The sequence below is a fragment of the Halichoeres trimaculatus genome, unplaced genomic scaffold, assembly GCF_033239565.1.
Source record: "Halichoeres trimaculatus isolate MK-OKI-2021-1 unplaced genomic scaffold, fHalTri1.1 fHalTri1_scaffold_1, whole genome shotgun sequence".
NCBI classification, from domain to species: domain Eukaryota; kingdom Metazoa; phylum Chordata; class Actinopteri; order Labriformes; family Labridae; genus Halichoeres; species Halichoeres trimaculatus.
In genome coordinates this window covers 42,272,291-42,291,594 of record NW_027437179.1, presented here as the reverse complement: position 1 = coordinate 42,291,594, position 19,304 = coordinate 42,272,291, and the positions used below count along the sequence as shown (strand labels likewise).

The 19,304-nt window shown below is 47.3% G+C and overlaps 1 protein-coding gene across 5 annotated transcripts in view; it reads right to left on the bottom strand.

Moving 5' to 3' along the window:
• Positions 1–1,380: 1,380 nt before the first annotated feature.
• Positions 1,381–19,304, bottom strand: part of chd6 (chromodomain helicase DNA binding protein 6) — a 96,597-nt gene continuing 78,673 nt past the window's right edge. For 4 of the 5 annotated variants that reach the window (XM_074669056.1, XM_074669136.1, XM_074668973.1 and 1 more), the window contains exons 35-44: positions 18,318–19,097; positions 17,972–18,226; positions 17,618–17,897; positions 16,340–17,545; positions 15,822–16,234; positions 12,517–13,116; positions 12,187–12,426; positions 11,961–12,101; positions 10,644–10,748; positions 1,381–10,549 (exon numbers count right to left, since the gene is read on the bottom strand). In XM_074669056.1, coding sequence (XP_074525157.1) covers positions 9,380–10,549; positions 10,644–10,748; positions 11,961–12,101; positions 12,187–12,426; positions 12,517–13,116; positions 15,822–16,234; positions 16,340–17,545; positions 17,618–17,897; positions 17,972–18,226; positions 18,318–19,097 — 5,190 coding nt within the window. In that variant the 3' untranslated portion in view covers positions 1,381–9,379. The remainder of the gene's footprint in view (positions 10,550–10,643; positions 10,749–11,960; positions 12,102–12,186; positions 12,427–12,516; positions 13,117–15,821; positions 16,235–16,339; positions 17,546–17,617; positions 17,898–17,971; positions 18,227–18,317; positions 19,098–19,304) is intronic. The other variant, XM_074669256.1, reaches the window with a different exon arrangement.

The window sequence follows — 19,304 nt, the reverse complement described above, 5'->3', positions numbered from 1 at the left end:
AAAGTCCCTTAAGGAAGAAGACCATCAGTCAGAGAGCCTTTTAGTCAGAAAATTCAGAAGTCCTTTTAGTCAGAAAGTCAGAAAGTCAGAAGAAGGCTTATCAGTGGGGAAATCAGATGCTCCTTTAAGAAATAGGCCATTAGTCAGAAGGCCTTTTATTTAGAAAAACAGAAGTCTTTTGAGTCAGGAGTCCTGTTAGTCAGAAGGGCCATCAGTAAGAAAATCAAAAGATAGCCTGTTAGACATATGGCCCAGTTATCAGAAAGCTAATGATCCAGAAGTGCCCATTAGTCAGAAAATCAGGAGTAGGCCTGTTAATTAGAAGGCCTGTAAGTTAATAATAAGAAAGCCTGTTAGTCAGTCCCATTAGTCAGAAAGCCTGTTTGTTAAATAAAAAATATCAGAAGGCCTGGAAGTCATAAGGCCCAAAGCCAGAAGGCCTATCAGTCAGAAGGCCCTTCAGTCAAAAAAACAGAAGTCCCTTCAGGAAATAGGCCGTTAGTCCAGAGGCCTTTTATTTAGACAAACAGAAGTCCTTTAGTCAGGAGTCCTTTTAGTCCTAGGAATCCTGTTAGTCAGAAAGCCCACCAGTAAGAAAATCAAAAGATGGCCTATAAGACATAAGGTCCAGAAAGCTCATGATCCAGAAGGCCCATTAGTCAGAAAATCAGGAGTAGGCCTGTTAATAAGAAGGCCTGTAAGTCAACAACCAGAATGCCTGTTAGTAAAAAAGAATCAGAAGTCCTATTAGTCAGAAAGCATGTTGGTTAAAAAATATACATCAGAAGGCCTGTAAGTCATAAGGCCCAGAAGGTCTATTAGTTAGAGGGCCCTTTAGTCAAAAAAAAGGCCATTAGTCTAAAGGCCCGTCATTTAGAAAAACTGAAGTTCTCAGTCAGGAGTCACATTTGTCAGAAAGCCCATTAGTTACAAAATGTAAAGATGGCCTGTTGGACATAGGCCCCTTTAATCAGAAAGCTCATAGGTCAGTAGGACTGTTAGTCAGAAAATCAAAAGTCCCTTAAAGAAGAAGACTGCCAGTAAGGCTTGTTAGTCAGAAGGCCTTTTAACCACAAAATCAGAAGCCTGTTTAGTCCGAGGGTCAGAAGAAGGCTCATTAGTCAGAAGGGCAGACAATCAATAGTCAATCGAGATGAGTCAGTGGGCCTGTTAGACAGAAAACCATAAGTCCTGTTTGTCAGAGAATTAGAAGATGGCTATTAGTCGGAAGACCTGTTAGTCAGAAACCAGTTTGGATGTTCAAACATTAGCGAAAAACTTTCTGACTAACAGGTCTTCTGACAGGGCTCCCTGAAATTCAACTGACTTCGAAATTCAAAACCAGCAGTCTTGTGAAATAATTCTGGCCGTGGACTGAGAGAAAGTTGAAAGTCATCTTTTATTGCACAATAAAAGATCACACATACCATGTTTTGACTCATGAGATTGGTCCACATGGGAATACAGAGAGCTATAGATACAAACGAGGAGGAGAACGCAAATACAACTGAAAGGAAAGGGTTAAAAACCACCACAGGACGCTGTCACACCGGGCTCTGAGTCCAGGCTCTGAGTCCAGGCTCTGAGTTCAGGCTCTGAGTCCAGGAGCAGCAGCTGTAGGTTTGTTTCTCAGGTCTGAATGTGGGGACTAATCTTTAGTTTGAAGCTGAACTTTGAGTTTAAGGCAGACACAGAAACAAACCGTCATTGAGCTTTCTGCTTCAGTGTTTGGGGAACCAGGGAATCAAACCAACAACTGCAAAGTAACGAGAAGATTTTCAGTTTTTGGACAGGACGATGAATCCAGCTTCTGATTCATTTTGAAATCTTGGAGCGGTGTTTTTGTAACGTCTGTCCCCAGATCTAATCAGAAAGTCCCCAAACACTGGTGTCAGATCTTGGATTAATGTTTAGTTGGCTCCTGGGCCCAGAGGGAACTGTTCACCCTCATAATCCCAAAACGTGTCCTCGGATTGTACGCAGAGCGAGCGCCGCTCAGAGCTCAGCTTCCTCACGGTGAGCAGAAATAAAGGAGGTGTTCAGGCACCGTCAGTCAAATCTTTGTGAGGGTTTCAAACACAGAGACGTAAAGAAAAGCAGAGAGACTTCCATGTGAACCAAAATGCTCTGAGGAGACTCACGGAGTAACAAAAGTCAGTCATGTAAAGACAGGAACTGTACAATAAATACATTATTCATGAGAAGAGATCAAAGCTTTACAACATGTGGAGGTGACGTGAACCCAACGGACAAACACTGTCAAAGAAGAAGAAGAAGAAGAAGGCATGGCGTGACATGAACAGACCTGCAGTCACCTCACATACTGCACATACTGCACCTACCAGTTAGATTCAAGTTTTTCACACGAGAACGAGTCAGTAACAGGAAGTGATGAGGGATCCGACGCTCAGCCGCGGCGCCACCGCGATGACGACGACGACGACGACGACGACGACGAGAGGTGAGACTGAACAGAGAGTGTGCGTATTGGTCACCCGGGTCGTCCGGGTCAGGGCTCGAACAGAAGGCCTCGTGCTGAGATAGAGAGAGGTTTGATCGAATGTCTGCGATTAAAGGGGGATTCCGCTGTTTTCCAAAGCTGGGGTTATCGTTCGTTAAACTTAGACAAAAGAACCGCCAGTGACTCATCAGACCACACCACCGCTCAAAGGTTCCGAACAGCCTAATTTACCCAGTCTATTGAAACTGAAGCAGGTCAGGTTACCCAAAACTGAAAAATAATTTGATAAATCTACAGAACAGCCCTTTAACAACCTTAAAGTTGCTGTTTGCAGCAATGAAGATTGATCAAGACTTGAACGTTGGTGATACCAGGTTTTTTCTCATCTCTGTGTATAAAAGCTGAAGACAGCTTGGGACCAGACCCAAACAGTATCGTTCTGCAGGAAGTCGTGTAACGGTATGAAAATGAGCGGGAAAAGACGATTCCTGCAGAAAGAGGAACAGAGCATCAGGATGTTTCCAGAAAGAGGTCTTAACTCCGGAGAAACGAAGTCAAAGAAAGTCAAGGTGAGCTCCGTGAGAAGAGTTTCCTTCACTAGCTGGGACTGGAGATTCTGACAGGAAGAGGTCTGGAGGAGCCAAACCAGAACCAAAAGAGCCTAAGGGCTGACCTGGATTGTTTGGTCCACTTTAAACGGACCAGGGTTTGTTTCCCACGCTGGTGCGGACTTTTCATGCAGGTGTGAATAGACACAAACGAACCCTGGTGCGGACCAAACCACCGGACCCAGACCCACTTTTTGAGGTGGTCTCGGTCCGCTTCCAAATGAACTCTGGTGTGGTTCGTGGTTCTCCGGTGCAGGTCTGAATACAAACCAAGGTCCATCTGAACTAACTACAGGATACATGAGCCTTTTGGGCCTATAAAGCCACCGTAACCTAACCGTCTTTGGTTCATACCTGATCCTCCGTCTTCTGTTTAGCCACGCTGTTGCTGGCATGTTGTGGGTCAGGACACGCAGAGCATAGCGCCTCCTTGCTGCATGCATTCGTCACAAACACATATGTTTACCTCCATTTCCAGGTCTGTACTCTGTGTGCCGCCCTTTGTCAGTGCTGTCCAATGAGAGCACTGATCCTCACACACCTGGATGTGTTTACACAATATAGTCCACTTGCTAAAAGTACAATCTGAATATGAACCGCACCAAACCAAAAAAATAAAGTCAGCTTTTGGTCCGGACCAAACAAGTGGACCAAAGGACTTTTCTGCTCTGAATACAGCCTGAGATTAGAGAGCTTCAACGAGGTGGTAGTGTCCCAGTCTCAGTTTCAGTTACTGTGAAGAGGAGACTTTGAGCTGCAGCTTTGACAGGTCAGACTGCCTCTCCATCACTGAGACAGAGGCTGGACCATCAGACCAGGGACACCCAGGTCCAAAAGCAGCCCCTGGTATACCACTGTTGGCTCAGTGACACCTGCCAATCGCTCAGTGACACTTCCCAAACAAGGTTATAATAGTTAACTAAAACAAAAATAAAAACGAAAACTAAAATTTAAACTACTACATTGAAATAAAACAAAAACAATAAGTAAACTAAAACTGTATCTTGTGTTCACTAAACTAACTGAAACTAACCAAAATTAAAGACAAAATGTCCTTTGTTATCGTTTCTGACGATGTTAATAGCCTTTAGGATTTAAATTAATCCGACACATTTTCCCAACCAATTTTACAACAGTTTTCAGCAGTTGTCAGCGCCGTACGGCACCATCATAGTGACGTACTGGAACGTGCTTGTTTACTGCACTGACTGGCTGTGCTCTGTGCTGCGACCAAACGTAGTGGAGCAACGAATCAGAGTCTGACTTTATTGTTACAGAGTCCAAGTTTCTAATTATTAAAGCTCACATTATATTGTTTTATATTATTTATGTTTATATTTTTTATATTAAGTTTATATTATTTTCATGTGTTTAAGGCAGCAGCCAACAGTTCAGTATCAGCATTGACTGAGCAGTGAGCTCTATGTTGGACTGGAAAATAAACAGTATTACAAAATATTTACTCTGACCTTTTTGAATCCTGCACCTGGTTAATAAGGTATGAAAAACTAAAACTGAACTGAAACTAAACTAAAACTAAACTAAAACTAAAATGAAGCTAAACTAAAACTAAACTGAAACTAAACTAAAACTAAACTAAAACTAAAATGAAGCTAAACTAAAACTAAACTGAAACTAAACTGAAACTAAACTAAAACTAAACTGAAAATAAACTGAAACTAAACTGAAACTAAACTAAAACTAAGCCTTGTTGCAAAAATTTAAAACTAAATAAAAACTAGAACGCCCGCTCTAAAACTAATCAAAACTAAACTGTAATGACAAATTCAAAACTATTATAACCTTGTTTTCAAATGGACAGTGACACATGCTGTTTGGTGTCATGGCAGGTGTCACTGAGCGATCAGTGATCAGTTAACCTGCATTATTTCAGTAACTAACTGGAAAAATTGGACCGCCCTCAGACTCTGAACTGGTCTCACTTCTTCCTTTAGTCCCCGAGCTTTGACAAACCCAGAATCCACCTTTAACGAACAGTGTCGCATCGTCTGCGAAACGGGAGTGCGAGAGCGTGTCCACGGAGCGAAACCGTTCACGTCGTTTTAGAGGCACTGGGTAGAAACGTTTCCTTCCTCGCCATTTGTGCTTTGAGGGATGACTGATTGACTTTTTAGGAGTTCGTGACTTTGACAGCGGTGCCTTCGCGTCATTGTGGAGATAACGCACGTTAAGAAAAGGCCGTGTACGACAACTGAAGACAACAACAACAACAACAACAACAACATGTCCATATATGGAGATGTAAGAACATCTTTACAAAGAAAGTGGCTAAATAAGGCATTTTACTCTGAGCGTACATCATGACAGAAACAGAAAGTGGATATTTGGTGAGAGTTTGGCAAAGAAAAGGAGAAAGTAGAATAAATTATATGGAGCCACAAACTGTGACAAGGCAACAACCATGTGTGTGTGTTTTCAACGAAACATGTGACCTGTAAGACGAGACAGGAAGTAGAAAGACGTCTGCAGCACAGACAGAGCGTGTGCTCATGCATGCACACACACACTCTCTCACACACACACTCACACACACACACACTCTCACACACTCACACTCTCACACACTCACACAAAGGACAGTACGGAAACAGGTTCACAAAAAGACACTGTGCAAAAATCCTGTTTTCAGGTCTGAAAACAAATCAAAGGTGAAGTCCAACATCTGACCCTGTTCTGCAGACCTGGTCTGGGTCTGAGACTGAACCCACCGCGCTGCTGTCAGGTTCCCCCTCCCCCCACGGTGCAGAAAGAAAAAGAGGTGAAGAAAAGAACGGTGCACTTTAAAAAACAGCAATATACAGCCATAGATTTACAGATTTAGAAACTCTCAGTAAGAACTGCTTCTCAAAGCAAAGTGAGCAAAAAAACAAAGATTCACACCGCTGTGTATCCCTCCTCTTCCTGTTTTCATCTGTTCTTCTTCTCCTCCTCCTCCCCCAAAGAACAAACATTCCCTTTCTGGACAGACAGTGGAGATATTCAGAGATGAAGGCGAGGAGAGGACTGGAAATGGTGCTACAGGTCGTGTCTGCAACCAGCTGTGGATTTCTCCGGTTTGGGAGTCAGAGTTCCCCTGCCTCGTACCGCCCCCTGGTGGCCTCCAAGGTGCTCTGCCTCTCAACCCTCTCAAAGTGACTCTGTGTTAAAGTTCTAAAACAATCTTTACATGATCAGAAAAGTGACAAAAGAAATTAATCTCATGATTGTTCTCAGCTTCGATCTGTGGAGGCGGGTTAAAGAGGGGGTGGGGTTATGATCCAGGCGTGGAGAGCGGCTGTGGCGTTACAGCAGCGACAGCTCGGCGTCAGGAGAAGGAGCTCAGAGTCAGATTAAACACGTGGAACGATAAACTTAGTCCTGGTTTTAACTTTAGTTCCTGAACTGTTTGTAATTTAGCAAAAAAATGAAGAGGAGTGATAAGTTTAGCAGCTTTCTTTAACACACCGGCCCTCATCTATCGAACTTTAACATGATTTCTGAAACATGGGTACCAGGCCTGATCAGGGGATGATCAATCTGCCCTTAAATACTCAGCTGACGTGGGAAAAACTGAAATGTGATCAAGTGTTTTTGTCCAATTTTCAGCCCATATGGACCGGGCCGTTTATCGGGGCTGATGTTTGGCATTTTGAAGCATATCGGCATCTGCCTTTTTTTTAATCTGACAGCCGATAAGAAACTATTTTAAAACTGTGTTGTTGTGGCTCTGATGCAGCTGCTCCGCTGTCTACAACCACTACTCAGTCCCCAGCACTGTCCCACCCACAGCACCATCTGATTGGTTACAAGCAGAGCCATGGCTTGGTAAACAGCCAATCAGCAGTTCAGTTCTTACAGTTATTACAGTAACATTAAAATTTTGAAAAACTTTATTTACTGTAGAAAACTTTAGCTATTTATTTTTTTATGTTTTCATTTAACTTTATAAAACATGCTGCTGAGCCTGGGAGCTGTTTAGTAAACTCATGCTTAAAGGGATTTGAATGAAGTTAAATGTTGGAGTTTGTATCGTTCAAAATTTTGACACCAATATTTTCACTTTGACTGCAAATTAATATTGGCTTCAAATAAGGGTTATCGGCCTGTTTGGCTAAAAATAATTGGTATCGGTATCAGCCAAAAATCCATATCATATCCACATCCACCATATCAGTCTATCTCTAGTGTTTAGACTTAATATGAGCCACAATCACCTGACCCGTCCAGAAAAATGTCTCATTTAGACAAAAATAAGGTCTGAATTGCTTAGAACAAGAAAAAAAACCTGCCAATGAACTGCCGATAGCACTACATATAGCTGGCTACTACAATATTCTCTTGATTACACATTTTGTCTCTTTGTATCCAGATTAAAGAAAATTTGTTTTGATCCTATCTCCAATTAATTCCAAAAGAAACACACGCCTCAGTAAAAGTGATTTACGACAGTGTGTGAAGACTCCAGGCCACAAGGTGGCGAGGGTATCCAATTAGAACAGATCTTTCTCAAAGCATCTTTAACTCGTTACAGCAATTCAGACCTCATTTTGTCTTTAAATAACTTGAAATAAGACATTTTTCTTGACTGGTCAGGTGAATATGGCTCATATTGAGTCTAAAGAGACATTTTACGAACCAAAATTACAAACAGCGGATTTCTGACTCTTAAGTCAGTTCTTTAAGTGCACGTTGACTTGGGCACTGGTATGTGTTCATTTACAAAGCCATCGTTGGTAAAATTCCTGACTATCTTTCCTCCTTATTAATCTTGAAGGATGGTCTACATAACCTGAGATCAATGAGCTTTATACAGTTTGTTGTTTCCAGAGTCCGGACTGAATTGGGAAAGAAGGCTTTTAGGTTCTCTGCACTTTCTGCATGGAATAACCTGCAGTCTGAATTTAAGCTGCAGAGCTTGGTGTCTCTTAATGTCTTTAAATCTGCAATGAAAGCTCTGGAACAAAGAATTTCTGAATGTCGCTGTTTTTAACTGATGGTTTTTTATTGTTCTCCTCACTTCTTTGTAACGTACTGAGTCTGTGTGACTGTTTGTTGAAACTGTGTTTTGCTGCCATTCTTGGCAAGGTCTCCCTTGGAAAAGAGATCTGCTGATCTCAATGAGATTAACCTGGTTAAATAAAGGTTAATAATAATAGTTTTATAAATAAGGCAAAAACACTTGATAAGATTTCTGTTTTTTGCAGTGAAATTGCAGAACAAAAGAGACGTCTATGCTGGAGATCGACACCGAAGCAACAGGTGAGGAGAAATGAAGCTGTATGGAAAAGTGGCGTTTAAGCAAATCAGAAAAACCACGTCTGCATGGAGATCTCTGCAGCCAATAGCAGTGTGGAGGTGAAAAACCAAACTACAGCTGAGGCCGTGTCCACACTTAGGAAAACTCTGGTTTCATGGTTTCATGTAGACGCTGGGAAACTGAGTTTTTTGGATCCCAAGCGTCACCGCTGAATGATGGGGGCTCATTCTGATTGGCTGGCCCAGGTTTTACGCCTGAAAATCACTGACAAATATGGGTTTGGTGTGCTTCGAGACGCACTTATTGTGGGATTTCTTTATTGAAAATGTGTTTAGGGCCTGAGTTTAAGAGTAAATTTATGGATGAAACACACGATCTAGACCTCATCTGTTTGAAAGTTAGCCTCCAACCATTTCCTGGTTGAATACACGTTTGATAAATGATGGCCGCCGTGTTTAAAGCTCCTCTAAAGACTGTTTTCTCCTGCACGCCGCGCCGTGTTTGTAGCCTTGGCGTTAGTGTTTGAGGTGTAATCTGTGTTTTTGGAGCATTGCACAAAGTGAGTCCTGCAGAAATCATCTGACGTGGAGTGTGAAAGAAAAACTGAATCAAAGAGCCTCCCTGACCAAACCCAAACAGCTCCAACAGGAGACGGACGCCGCCAAAGACGCTCCTCGCTGCTCCTCGGTGTGTGTTCGCCTCCTCTGCAGAGTGTGTGTGAGCGTGAGTGTGTGTGTGTGTGTCCCTCTGTCTCAGTCTGGATGCAGGATGAAGGGAAGAATACACAGAAGAGTTTTACACCAGTTCGTATACAAGGAGGAGGAGGAGGGGGCGGGGCTGGGTGAGGAGTGGGCGGGGCTTCGTATATAAACAAACCCAGGTTGAATATAATCATCATCATCATCATCATCATCATCATCATGGTGGTCGTGGTCGCTGCTCTGAGTCTTGGTCATAATAAAAGTCTTTACATGGACATTAACGGACACACACGGCACAAACTTTACACGGTATCTGATTGGACGAGGAGGAGGAGGGGGAGGAGTCTGTCCTCTACACCTCCTCTCCCTCCACCTGTCTCTGCTCCTCCTCCTCAGTCGCCTCCCCTCCCGCCTCCCCCTGCGTCTCCTCTGCTGCTGCTCCCTCAGGGTGCTGATGGGAGTCTGGTTCCTGGGGCTCCTCGGGGCCCCTCTCCGGGCCCTCGGGGGCCTCCTCAGTCAGGGAGAGTCCGGAGGTGGAGGGGAGGGCGGGGGAGGAGGAGGAGGCGCTGGCTTTGACTGTACTTTCTCTCTCCGCCTTCTCCCTCTCCTCCTCCCGCTCCCCGTCCTCCCGCCCTCTCTTCCTCCTCCTCTTCGGGCTCCCCGGGGCGCCGTCCACCGCTCCGGGGGGCATGGCGGGGAGCGCCATGATGCCGCCGTGCGGCAGGAACATGTGCGGGTAGAGCAGGCCGTGCGACATGCCGGGGATCAGGAACGGGTTGAAGGTCAGGTGGCTGCCGCCGCCCAGGTGAGCAGAGCCAAACTGCCCCCTGCTGGTGGAGGTGATGATGGCTGCTGGCTCCGCCCCTCCGCCTCTCTTGCTCGTGTCTGCGGCGTCCTTCTCCTCCCGGCTCTGCTCCTTCTCTCCCCCTGTGGATCCGGAGGAGGTGGAGCTCTCCTTCTCTACGGGCGTCGTCGATGACGGGCTCACGGCTTCAGACGTAGAGGGCGCTGTCGTGGTTGTGACCTTTGCGGCGGATGTGGAAGAAGAAGAGGAAGTGGCGCTGGAGTGAGGTGGCGGCGGAGGAGGAGCGTGTGCCATCATGGCGCTGACGCTGAACAAGGCGTGCTGCGGGATCGCTGCCCCATGGGGGTGCGGGATGCCGTGGAGCATCATGGGTAACATACTCAGCCCGTTCTTGGCATCCTCTGAGGACGCCGTGGACCCGCCCGCTGGCACCGCCGCAGAGAAACCGTGAGGGAATCCAGCCGCCATGATCCCAGAGATGGGGATCCCGGGGATCCCTCCTCGGATGTTCTGCATGGCGACCATGGAGTCCATGCTGCCAATCAGACCGCCGTTCATGAAGAGGGGCGGGGCCAGACCTGAAGAGGAGGCGTCAGAGACAGAGAGGAGGGGCTTGGGCATCTCATTGCGAGGACGTCGCCCACGGCGGCGAGAGTTCGGGTCTCTGTTGACGGGTTCAGTGAGGATCCGCGAGAACTTCCCCTCAGGAAGGAAACCCTGTGAGAGGAGGTCAAAGGTCAGAGGTCAAAGGTCACGGAGCGGCTAGAGTCGCCATCAGAGACTCAAACATGGTGAAGGTGTTTTTACTCACGGAGGTTTTGACCACGTCAGCCCAGTCCGGAGCTACGAAGTACTCAGAGTTTGCGTCCAGCCACCTGGAGAGCTCCTTTATGGCCGGAGCCATGGCGCCACCAAGCTGCAGGATGAGGAAACAACAGGAACAAAATGGTTTTATTGACATTTTAGGTACTAAGCAGCACAGTGTAGTGGTTTTTACTGACTTGTCAAAACCCGTTGACACAATAGACCAGGTAGACTTTTACTGTCAAAAGGTGTGCCTCAAGGTTCAGTCCCAGGTCCCCTTTTATTCATTATTTATATTAATACTATACTCTTTACTTTCATAGGAGGCATTTTGGCTCAGTTAACCTGAATTAAAGTCATTCAGGAGCAACATAATCTACTTTATCTACAGTATAGACAAAAAAGTGGATTAACTTTTATAAAAAGTAAAAAAAAAAAAAAAAATTATCTAGCTAAGCAGTTTTTTTAATTAATGAAATTGTACATGTGATGTCTTGGTTAATCATTTCTAATAATCTCAAAGAAATTTGCGAAAATGTATATTTAAAAATTAAAAATAACTTTAAAAAAAATTTCAAAAAAAATTTTTTTAATTAAAATTTGGATTTTCAAAAATTTGCAGTAGTAAAAAAAGGTTTTATAATTTGCGAAAGTCTGAGAAAATAAAGGAAAAGAAACATTTGCTAAAATATTCCATAAAAATGAACTTTTAAAAATTTGCAAACATTTTGAATATTCTGAAAAAATTACAAAAATGTTTGCATATTTTGAAATTTAAGTTAAAATATTTGCAAAAATGTTTAAATATTATATATTTCCAAAAAAATGCCTTTAATTTTGAAATATTTACAATTTAAAAAAAATGCTAAAAGTTTAAAACTTTCTAAATTTTCAAATATATGCAAAAGTTAAAAAATAATTCCAAGAATTTGCAAAAAATATTTAAACTTTAAAAATAAAATATAAAAAAAAATTAAAATTAAAATAAAAAATAAAATAGAATTTTTATAACTTACAAAGATTTGAAAAAATTACCCGAATTTGAAAACAATTATTGATAATGCCACTTGACTTCTCATTTTTTGTTCTTCCCTAATGTCTAGCCACATATCAATCATGTATATTAATGTGTCACGTTGTCAGTTAAATGAATCCATCCACACAGAATTAAAATCTGTATTTTCTTCCAGATTAGTCTTTTTGTGGACTTGGTTAAAAAATAAAGGTTGAATAAAAAAAAAACATGAACAGGGATTGTTTTTGTGAACATGCTTGGTGCTCGTGTGTGTCATGCTCGTGTGTGTCATGCTCGTGTGTTTCTGACCCGTCGTCCCGTGCCGCGGTGCACCACAGGAACCCGCTCCTCTCCCGTCAGCGTGTTGATGTCCAGCTTGGTCGGGTCTTTGCAGCGGTGCCTCCTCTGTTTGGGACGCTCGACGAAGCCGTGCAGCAGACCGGCTCCAGACTGCAGAGAGAGAGGGGAAGGAGGGGTCAGAGGAGCTCGCCTTAAAGGAGCAGTTCCTCTTTTTTAAACCAATCATCATCCTCACGTGAGCAAAGGTGGGCAGGTCCATGCTGTACCCCGGGTTCTGTCTCAGCCACTCGATCAGACCTTTGCTCGCCGCCTCTCTGTCGATGGCTACGATCTCCGGCTGAGGCGGTGTTTGGGTGGGGGTGGGCGTGGAGGAGGAGGATGGCGTTGGAGGCCCAGCAGGTCGCTCTGACGGAGAGGGTGAAGGCGAGGAGGTGGAGGAGGAGACAGAGGAGTGGCTGATGACCTCCACGCGGCCCTGCAGAGAGACACAAACAGAGAAGGAGAGTTTGGACCTTTCAGGCTCTCTGCTCTGTTTTCCCACAATGCACTGGGTGCGAGGACACACCTGAGAGTCGGGGAGGTGCAGTCCTCGGTTTTTGGTGAACTCAGAGTACAGAGCCTCCACGTTTCTCCTCCTGCCCCTCCTCCTCCTCAGGGAGTCGTCTCCTCGCAGGCTCCCGTTCACGATCTGTCCCGTCACTGGGTGGATCAGCCCCGCCTGCAGGATGCCCGCCATGTCGATGCCCACTGAGCCCGTCAGGGGGGCGCTGATGGGAGGAGGCGGGGGCAGCTTGTGACCTCCTCCTGGAGCCACCACGGCTTCTCCCGCCGTGCTGGAGGCGCTGATTTCTCCTGCCGGCTTGGTCAGATCGATGGCGGCTTCCTGCCAGCCGTTAATCAACATGGCGCCCGTACGGTGAGAGGGTGGCGCCACCACGGGGGAGACACTGCTCGAGCTGGTTGTAGTGGTGGCGGAAGACGCCGGTTTACCTGCGAGGACTTTGGCGGCGGCTGCAGCTGCAGCGGCCTCGTAGTCGAAGGAGCGGCGCCCTCCGGCTCGTTTGAGCTCGGGCAGGAAGGGCGGAGCCACCAGCCTCTCCTGTAAGAGAGGCAAGGAGGTGAGGCGCCAAGCTCCGCGCCCGCAAGCCCCGCCCCGCTGCATGTACTGTCAGGGTGGACAGAGTGGGTGAGGGGTGGGTGAGGGGCGGACAGGAATGGGAGAGAGACGGTGGATTGTTAAACACACATATGGACCGAGACACAACACACACACACACATACACACACACACACAGACAGAGGAGGCTCACACACCTGCTCAGGTGTCTCAGATTCCTTTATACAGCCTGAGTCTGACCCCTACAGGCTGACATCAGTATTACACTCAGACAGAAGAGCTCACAGAGCACACAGAGCCAAGGAGGACGGGAGGAGTCTGCTCAAGGGTTCAAAGTTTCTTTTACAAAAGTTTAATTTGCATTTTTTATTCCTCTTTAACACTAAAACAGCTGGATTCTTCTTTTTGAGCACAGCAAAAAAAAAAAAAAAAAAGAAAACAAATTTTTAAAACCTGCTCCAGAGACGGTTTCGTTTCACTCAGATTTCACAGAGCGGCCCAGAAATGAAAAGATTTCTATAAATTATTCAATCTAAATATCGGTGTCAGTATGTAGCAATTTGAAGCATATCGGCACTGACAGCTTTTGACACTTTTGGCTCTGACAGCTGCACCTACAGTTTTATTTACCAGACGCTTTTGTCTTAAGTGACGTAAAACACAAGCAAGAATCTAGACGGATGGAAAACCTAGTTAGTGCAACAACAGTGCTACAAGCTATTCTGCTAAGTACAAGAATCCATTGTTTAAATAATGTATGATAATGTAGCCAACTAACCACAATTAATTGCTGCAACAATATACTTCAGTCTTCAACAACATTCAGTAACAAATGCTGAAAATTCACTAAGAGCTGACACTGACACCTCCTGACTCATTCTCCCCCTGAGGACAAAGAGGAGAAGGCTCAGATTAAGGCCTAAGTGTTCCCGGAACAGATGAGTCTTCAGACGTCTCTTAAAGTAGAAAGTGACTCTGTGGATCGTATAGAGTTAGGTAATTCATTCACCATTTGGGAACAACAGAGGAGAAGAGTCTGGCTAGAGATTTGGAGCCACGCTGGGCTGGGCCTCTATCTGCAGTCACTACTCTGTCTCTAGCATCGTCCCACCCACAGTACCATCTGATTGGTGACACGCAGAGCCTTTTTTTTTGGAAAGCTTGACTATGATATGCTGAGGTGTTTTTTTTTTCTTGATCTCAAACTATGCCCCCTGTTGGGAATAGTCTGGAATTGCCCTTTTTTTCCTCTCCTCTTCCAGTGTTGTTTTTTTCATATCTTTTGCAGAGGGGCACTGGGTAGCTGGCTGCTCCTGGGTTAATCTCGTTTCTGTGTTTCTCCATGTTTGTTTTCTTATATGTCTTGAAAGGGATGTAACTGAAATGAAATTTCCTCTTGGATCAATAAAGTATCCTGATTCTGATTCTGAAAACTTTAGGGAGATATTTATTTTTTAAAGATGCTGTGAGGAGGATCTGTTTTAATGTGACTGCAGCGCCACCTTTTGGCCTGGAGTCTCACACACACTGTTGTAAAGATGTGATTTCAACCAGGGGTGTGTTTGTTTCAAAATAAATTTTGTTTAAGTCAACTTTTGACCAGATACAACACCACAAGGTAAGGTATAAGTAGTTACGTAGCGCTGTTGATTAAGGCCTGACTTTTTTCAGAACGGTGAAACAAGTCTCATTTGTAAAATATGTGTGAAATTAGGCATCGAAAATGTGTAATAAACTTTTTAGAACAGAGTACCAGGCTGCATTTGTGCTGTTTACGTGTAAATGTGTGTTGTAAAGCCCGTAGTAAGCACATAAACTAATTGTGCGATGTAAGGATGCTATACCAAGTCTTCTTTTTACTGTGTGGGCATGATACGAGGCTTTTGTTGTGATATCTCTTGTAAATCATTGCACCAAGCCTTATTTGTGCTGTAACATAAATCTTTCTCCTTTAGTTTCACTTTCAGTTTGTCCTGTGACGAGGAGCATGTGATTTTTGTGTTTTTTTTCCTTCAGTAAACCTCTAAGATCCAATTCTGTGTCTGTGTTTTTCTTCATTTTAAACTGTTTTGCTCTCATTTAACATTCAGTACAACATTGGAAATAACTTCAGAGATAGAAATTAATAGAAATGGGCCAAAGCATTTACTCACAGGACACTTTTTGACCGTTCTAAAGTCATAATTAGCAAAAAGGTCCAGGCAGGCATTTTGAGGCCAAGGTGTTTAAGGGTTAGTGTAATATTTCATCAGAATGGATCCATATGAATTTATCAGTTTTCTCATTTCTTTATGTTTCAAAACACATTCAAACTCTGTTTTGTAAAGTTCTATATAAATAAAGTGTCATTTTTTGTCTCTTACTCGATTTCTTTTTTCTTTGAGTGGTTATCTCTGGAGGCTTTTGCTCTTTCTAAATGAAACTAAAAGAAAAACAGAAACTTTATTTCAAATGTTTTCTGCTGTAACTTTAAAAGTCCAAAAAAACACAAACAAAGTCACTTCCTGTTGGTTTTTGGTGATAAATTTTGCAATGTTTTTGTTTTATTTGTTTTTTAAATTATTTATTTTCTATAACTTACAAAAACCTCTCTGGAGTGGAGCAGGAAGTGTGTGATCTGAAACTTCCTGTTAGCCTGTTAGCCTGTTAGCATCAGTGGACTCCTCTCGTGGGACCCATGGACACAGAGTGGAGATAAACGTGGACACGACGATGTAAAGAAATGAAAACACAGGAAGTCCAGCAGCTCTCACCTTAGGGAGTCTGGTCAGGGGGGGCGGGATGGGGAACCCCAGACCAGGACTGGCCTGCTGGACTCTGGGCTGTCCCTGGACGGAGCCGGACGCCGTGGTGGGCAGGAAGCCGGCGGCTCGGTGCTGCTGTGTCAGACTGTTGGCCAGGCAGGAGTTCGCCGGGAGGGAGGCGGGGGAGTCGTACTGCTCGCTAGAGGACGGCCACTTCCCCTTCAGGATGGCGTGACAGATGCTGTCCAGGCGGTTGATGATGACGCGGTCCTTCGGCCACTCAGAGAAGGAGTAGAGCGCTTTCTCCTGCAGCAGCTGGGCGATGGTCGGCTCTCTGCTGTCGTGGAGGCTGTCGGGAATCTCACACATCGATATCGGAGCGGCGAACCGCGGACTTCCCACGTAGCTCTCTGACACCGGCACTGAGGAGGAGGAGGAGGAGGAAGGAGAGGTTTTAGAGCACAGAGGGAGATAAGGACAGAGGATGGAGGAGGAAACGAGGGGAGGAGACGAGGAACCGGTCTCACCTGGCGTGGCCGGCCTCTCCTCCTTCACCGGACCCTTGGCGTCCATCAGGCCGTCCGCCGGCTCCAGCTTCGGGGTCAGCACGGTGCTGTCGGCCTCCAGCAGCTCCTGCTTGGTCTCGGACTTGATCTCAGGAAGCGGTCTGAACTCCAGCTCGTCCGGTTTGACCTCCGCCTTGATCTGGGAGCTGTCCGGGTACGCCGTGAACTCCAGACTCTCCGCTTTGGTCTCCGTCTTCAGACCAGATCCCAACCCCAGCCCCAGCTCCACCGGTTTGACCTCGGGCTTGACGTCCGGAAATGCGGTGAACTGGAGGACTTCGGGTTTCCTGTCCTCGCTCTCGGGCTTCAGAGGCAGGCTCAGGTCTTCGGGTTTGGGTTCCAGGGTTTCTGCTTTCACGGAGAAGTCCACCTGCTCAGACTTGGTCTCTAGGTCTTCAGACTTCACGGCGTAGGAGAGTTCATGTTTGACCTCGGAGCTGTCGGGGTAGACCTCCTCAAACGTCTCGGTCTTGATGGGGAGCTCCAGTCCTTCTGGTTTCTGGTCTCTGACGGAGTCTGAGAGGGGGGACAGCTTCAGATCCACTGGCTTTATGTCAGAGGGACTCTTCTGGTCCAGAAGATCGTCCTTACCGTCCTGATCCAGGGCCAGATCTCCCTTACAGTCCTCAGACGGGCCCTCGTAGTTCTCCTCGGTCTTGATTCCAGCTCCGGTCCTCGAGGTCTCTCCGGACTCTGAGGCTGCTGAACCAGGAGGAAGAGGATCCTCAGAGTACTCTGGGTAAACGCCCTCCTGCTCCGTCTCGACCGGCTTCACGTCTGCTCCGTCACAAAGAGGGACGTGCATCAGAGAGACCTGATCCACCTGCCCTGCAGAGACCTCATCCACCTGATCCGGACCGTCCTCCTTACAGACCTGGGCCTCCTCCACCAACTCCCCCATCGTGTTCCCCATCAGGGTCTCAGAGTCCAGAGAAGTTTCTTCTGCTGCCGTCGGATCCAGAATCATCCCGTCCACGCCGTCTCCAGGCTCCCCGATGGATCCGGGACACGGGTCCAGCTTTCCCAGGAAGGGCTGGTCCTCTTTGTGCACGAAGCTGTCCTGGAGCTCCTCAGACACCTCCATGCTCCCGTCAGGGTCTGGCTCCATCCCGTCCATCTGGGGTAACTCCAGCTCTGGGTTCAGGACTCCCAGACCAGGATCAGGACCTGAGGGGGGACACAGAGACGTTAGAGACCACTTACCAAGACAACCTGAGTCCTCCGAGCGGTTTCACAGACCTCCTCCTTCTCCCTCCTCTCCATCCAGACTCTGGTCTTTCTTCACGTCCTCCTTCTCAAACTCAAACCCGGCGCCTCCTTCCTGACCCTCCTCCTCCTCCTCCTCCTCTTCAACAGGATTGGTCAGGCTCTCAGTGACATCAGAAGCGCCCAGCCTATCCCGCGGGTCGTGGGCGGTGATGTCAGAGAGGGAGAGGGGAGGAGGCGGGACGTAGGGGGGAGGAGGGCTGGCGGACAGGTCAGTTTGATCGGCGCTGGGTTCTTCGCTCACGCCGATGTCCTGAGGAGACAGAGCGCATCGTGTCAGGAGGGGGCGGAGCTTATCTCACCTGTGCAAAGAGGAAACAAACGCACCTTAAAGAGCATGAAGCTGGAGCTCAGCGGCTCCACGGGGTCTCCTGCAGACGGGTGAGAGGGGGAGGAGGACGGGGGGAGGCCCAAACACTCCTCCAGAGTCCCTCCTTCCTCCCCTCCTCTGTCTCCCCCCTGAGCCTCCTCGTCCTCCTCCTCCAGGAAGCCGGGCTCCAGCGTGGACGGACCCAGGATGGGGTCGGACTCGTTGAACATGTGGTGAGCCGGACTGGAGTGGTCCGTGGCGTCCCAGGGGGCCTGAGGAGACAGGAAACAGGAAGCAGATGTTAAAGACGTCTCTTCAAGCGGCGTCTCGTTTACGAAGCGGTCTAAGAGTGAGGGTGTCTACCTGCAGCTGATCCAGCTCCACAGACGGCGCCATCAGCCCCGTCTCCTCCGAGGACCCCTGCTCCCCCACCAGGACGTCGCTCCTCAGTTTGGAGTCCAGGTCGGCCCCGCCCACGCCGTACGAGTTGAGCATGCTCTGACCTCCTGCGGCTGAGTTGAAGGGGAAGCCGTTGAGGGCGTCTTTGGCGGCCTTCCCTCCGTGCAGACCGTCTGCAGACATGGCGTCGTGGTGCAGAGAGCCCAGCTCCAGAGTCTCATCCAGAGGGGGGCAGTCCAGGAAGTCTCCCCTGGGACCGGGGACCAAACCCAGACTGGGTGAGGCAGGAGGGGGAGGGTGGAGGTGAGGGTGGGAGGAGGAGGGGGAGGGAGCAGACGGCGTCACGGCGTGGTGCTGGTGGTGGTGGTGGTGGGAGGCCTGGTGGGGGTACTCGGGGGGCTGCGGGGAGTGCTGGCCCAGACCGGACTCGTAGAGGCAGCAGTGGGGGTGAGGCAGCTGGGGGTGAGACGAGGAGGGCGAGGAGGAGATGCCGGGGTGAGTCAGGGGGTGGTGGTGGCTCTGGGCGTGGAGGTGGGAGGGGTGACCCCTGACGTAGTTCCTGTGAGCCTCCAGGAAGCTCAGCTGGGGGTCGTTCAGGATGTAGAAGTCGGTGCGGCTCAAGCCGTGGCGAGCGGCCCCGATGAGGAGGTCGCGGTCGTGTTTCCCCGACTCCCACCACACGGGGAGGTAGAGGGAGGGTCGGCACAGCTGGAGGCGGGCGGAGAGCAGCGGGTGACGGAGAACCTGAGGGAGGGAGGCAGGTTAGAGGGGGCGGAGCCTCAAATACATCAAAGTGAATCCTGAATACAGTCATGGAAAAAAATAATGAGACCACCTTTGTTTCTTTAATTTCTTTATGTTTTAAAGTCTGGTTCCACCAAAGGTTTATTTCCTGAAGAACACGATGAACATGACAAAAAGCAGCTGATGACTTCACATTGTATGATCTAT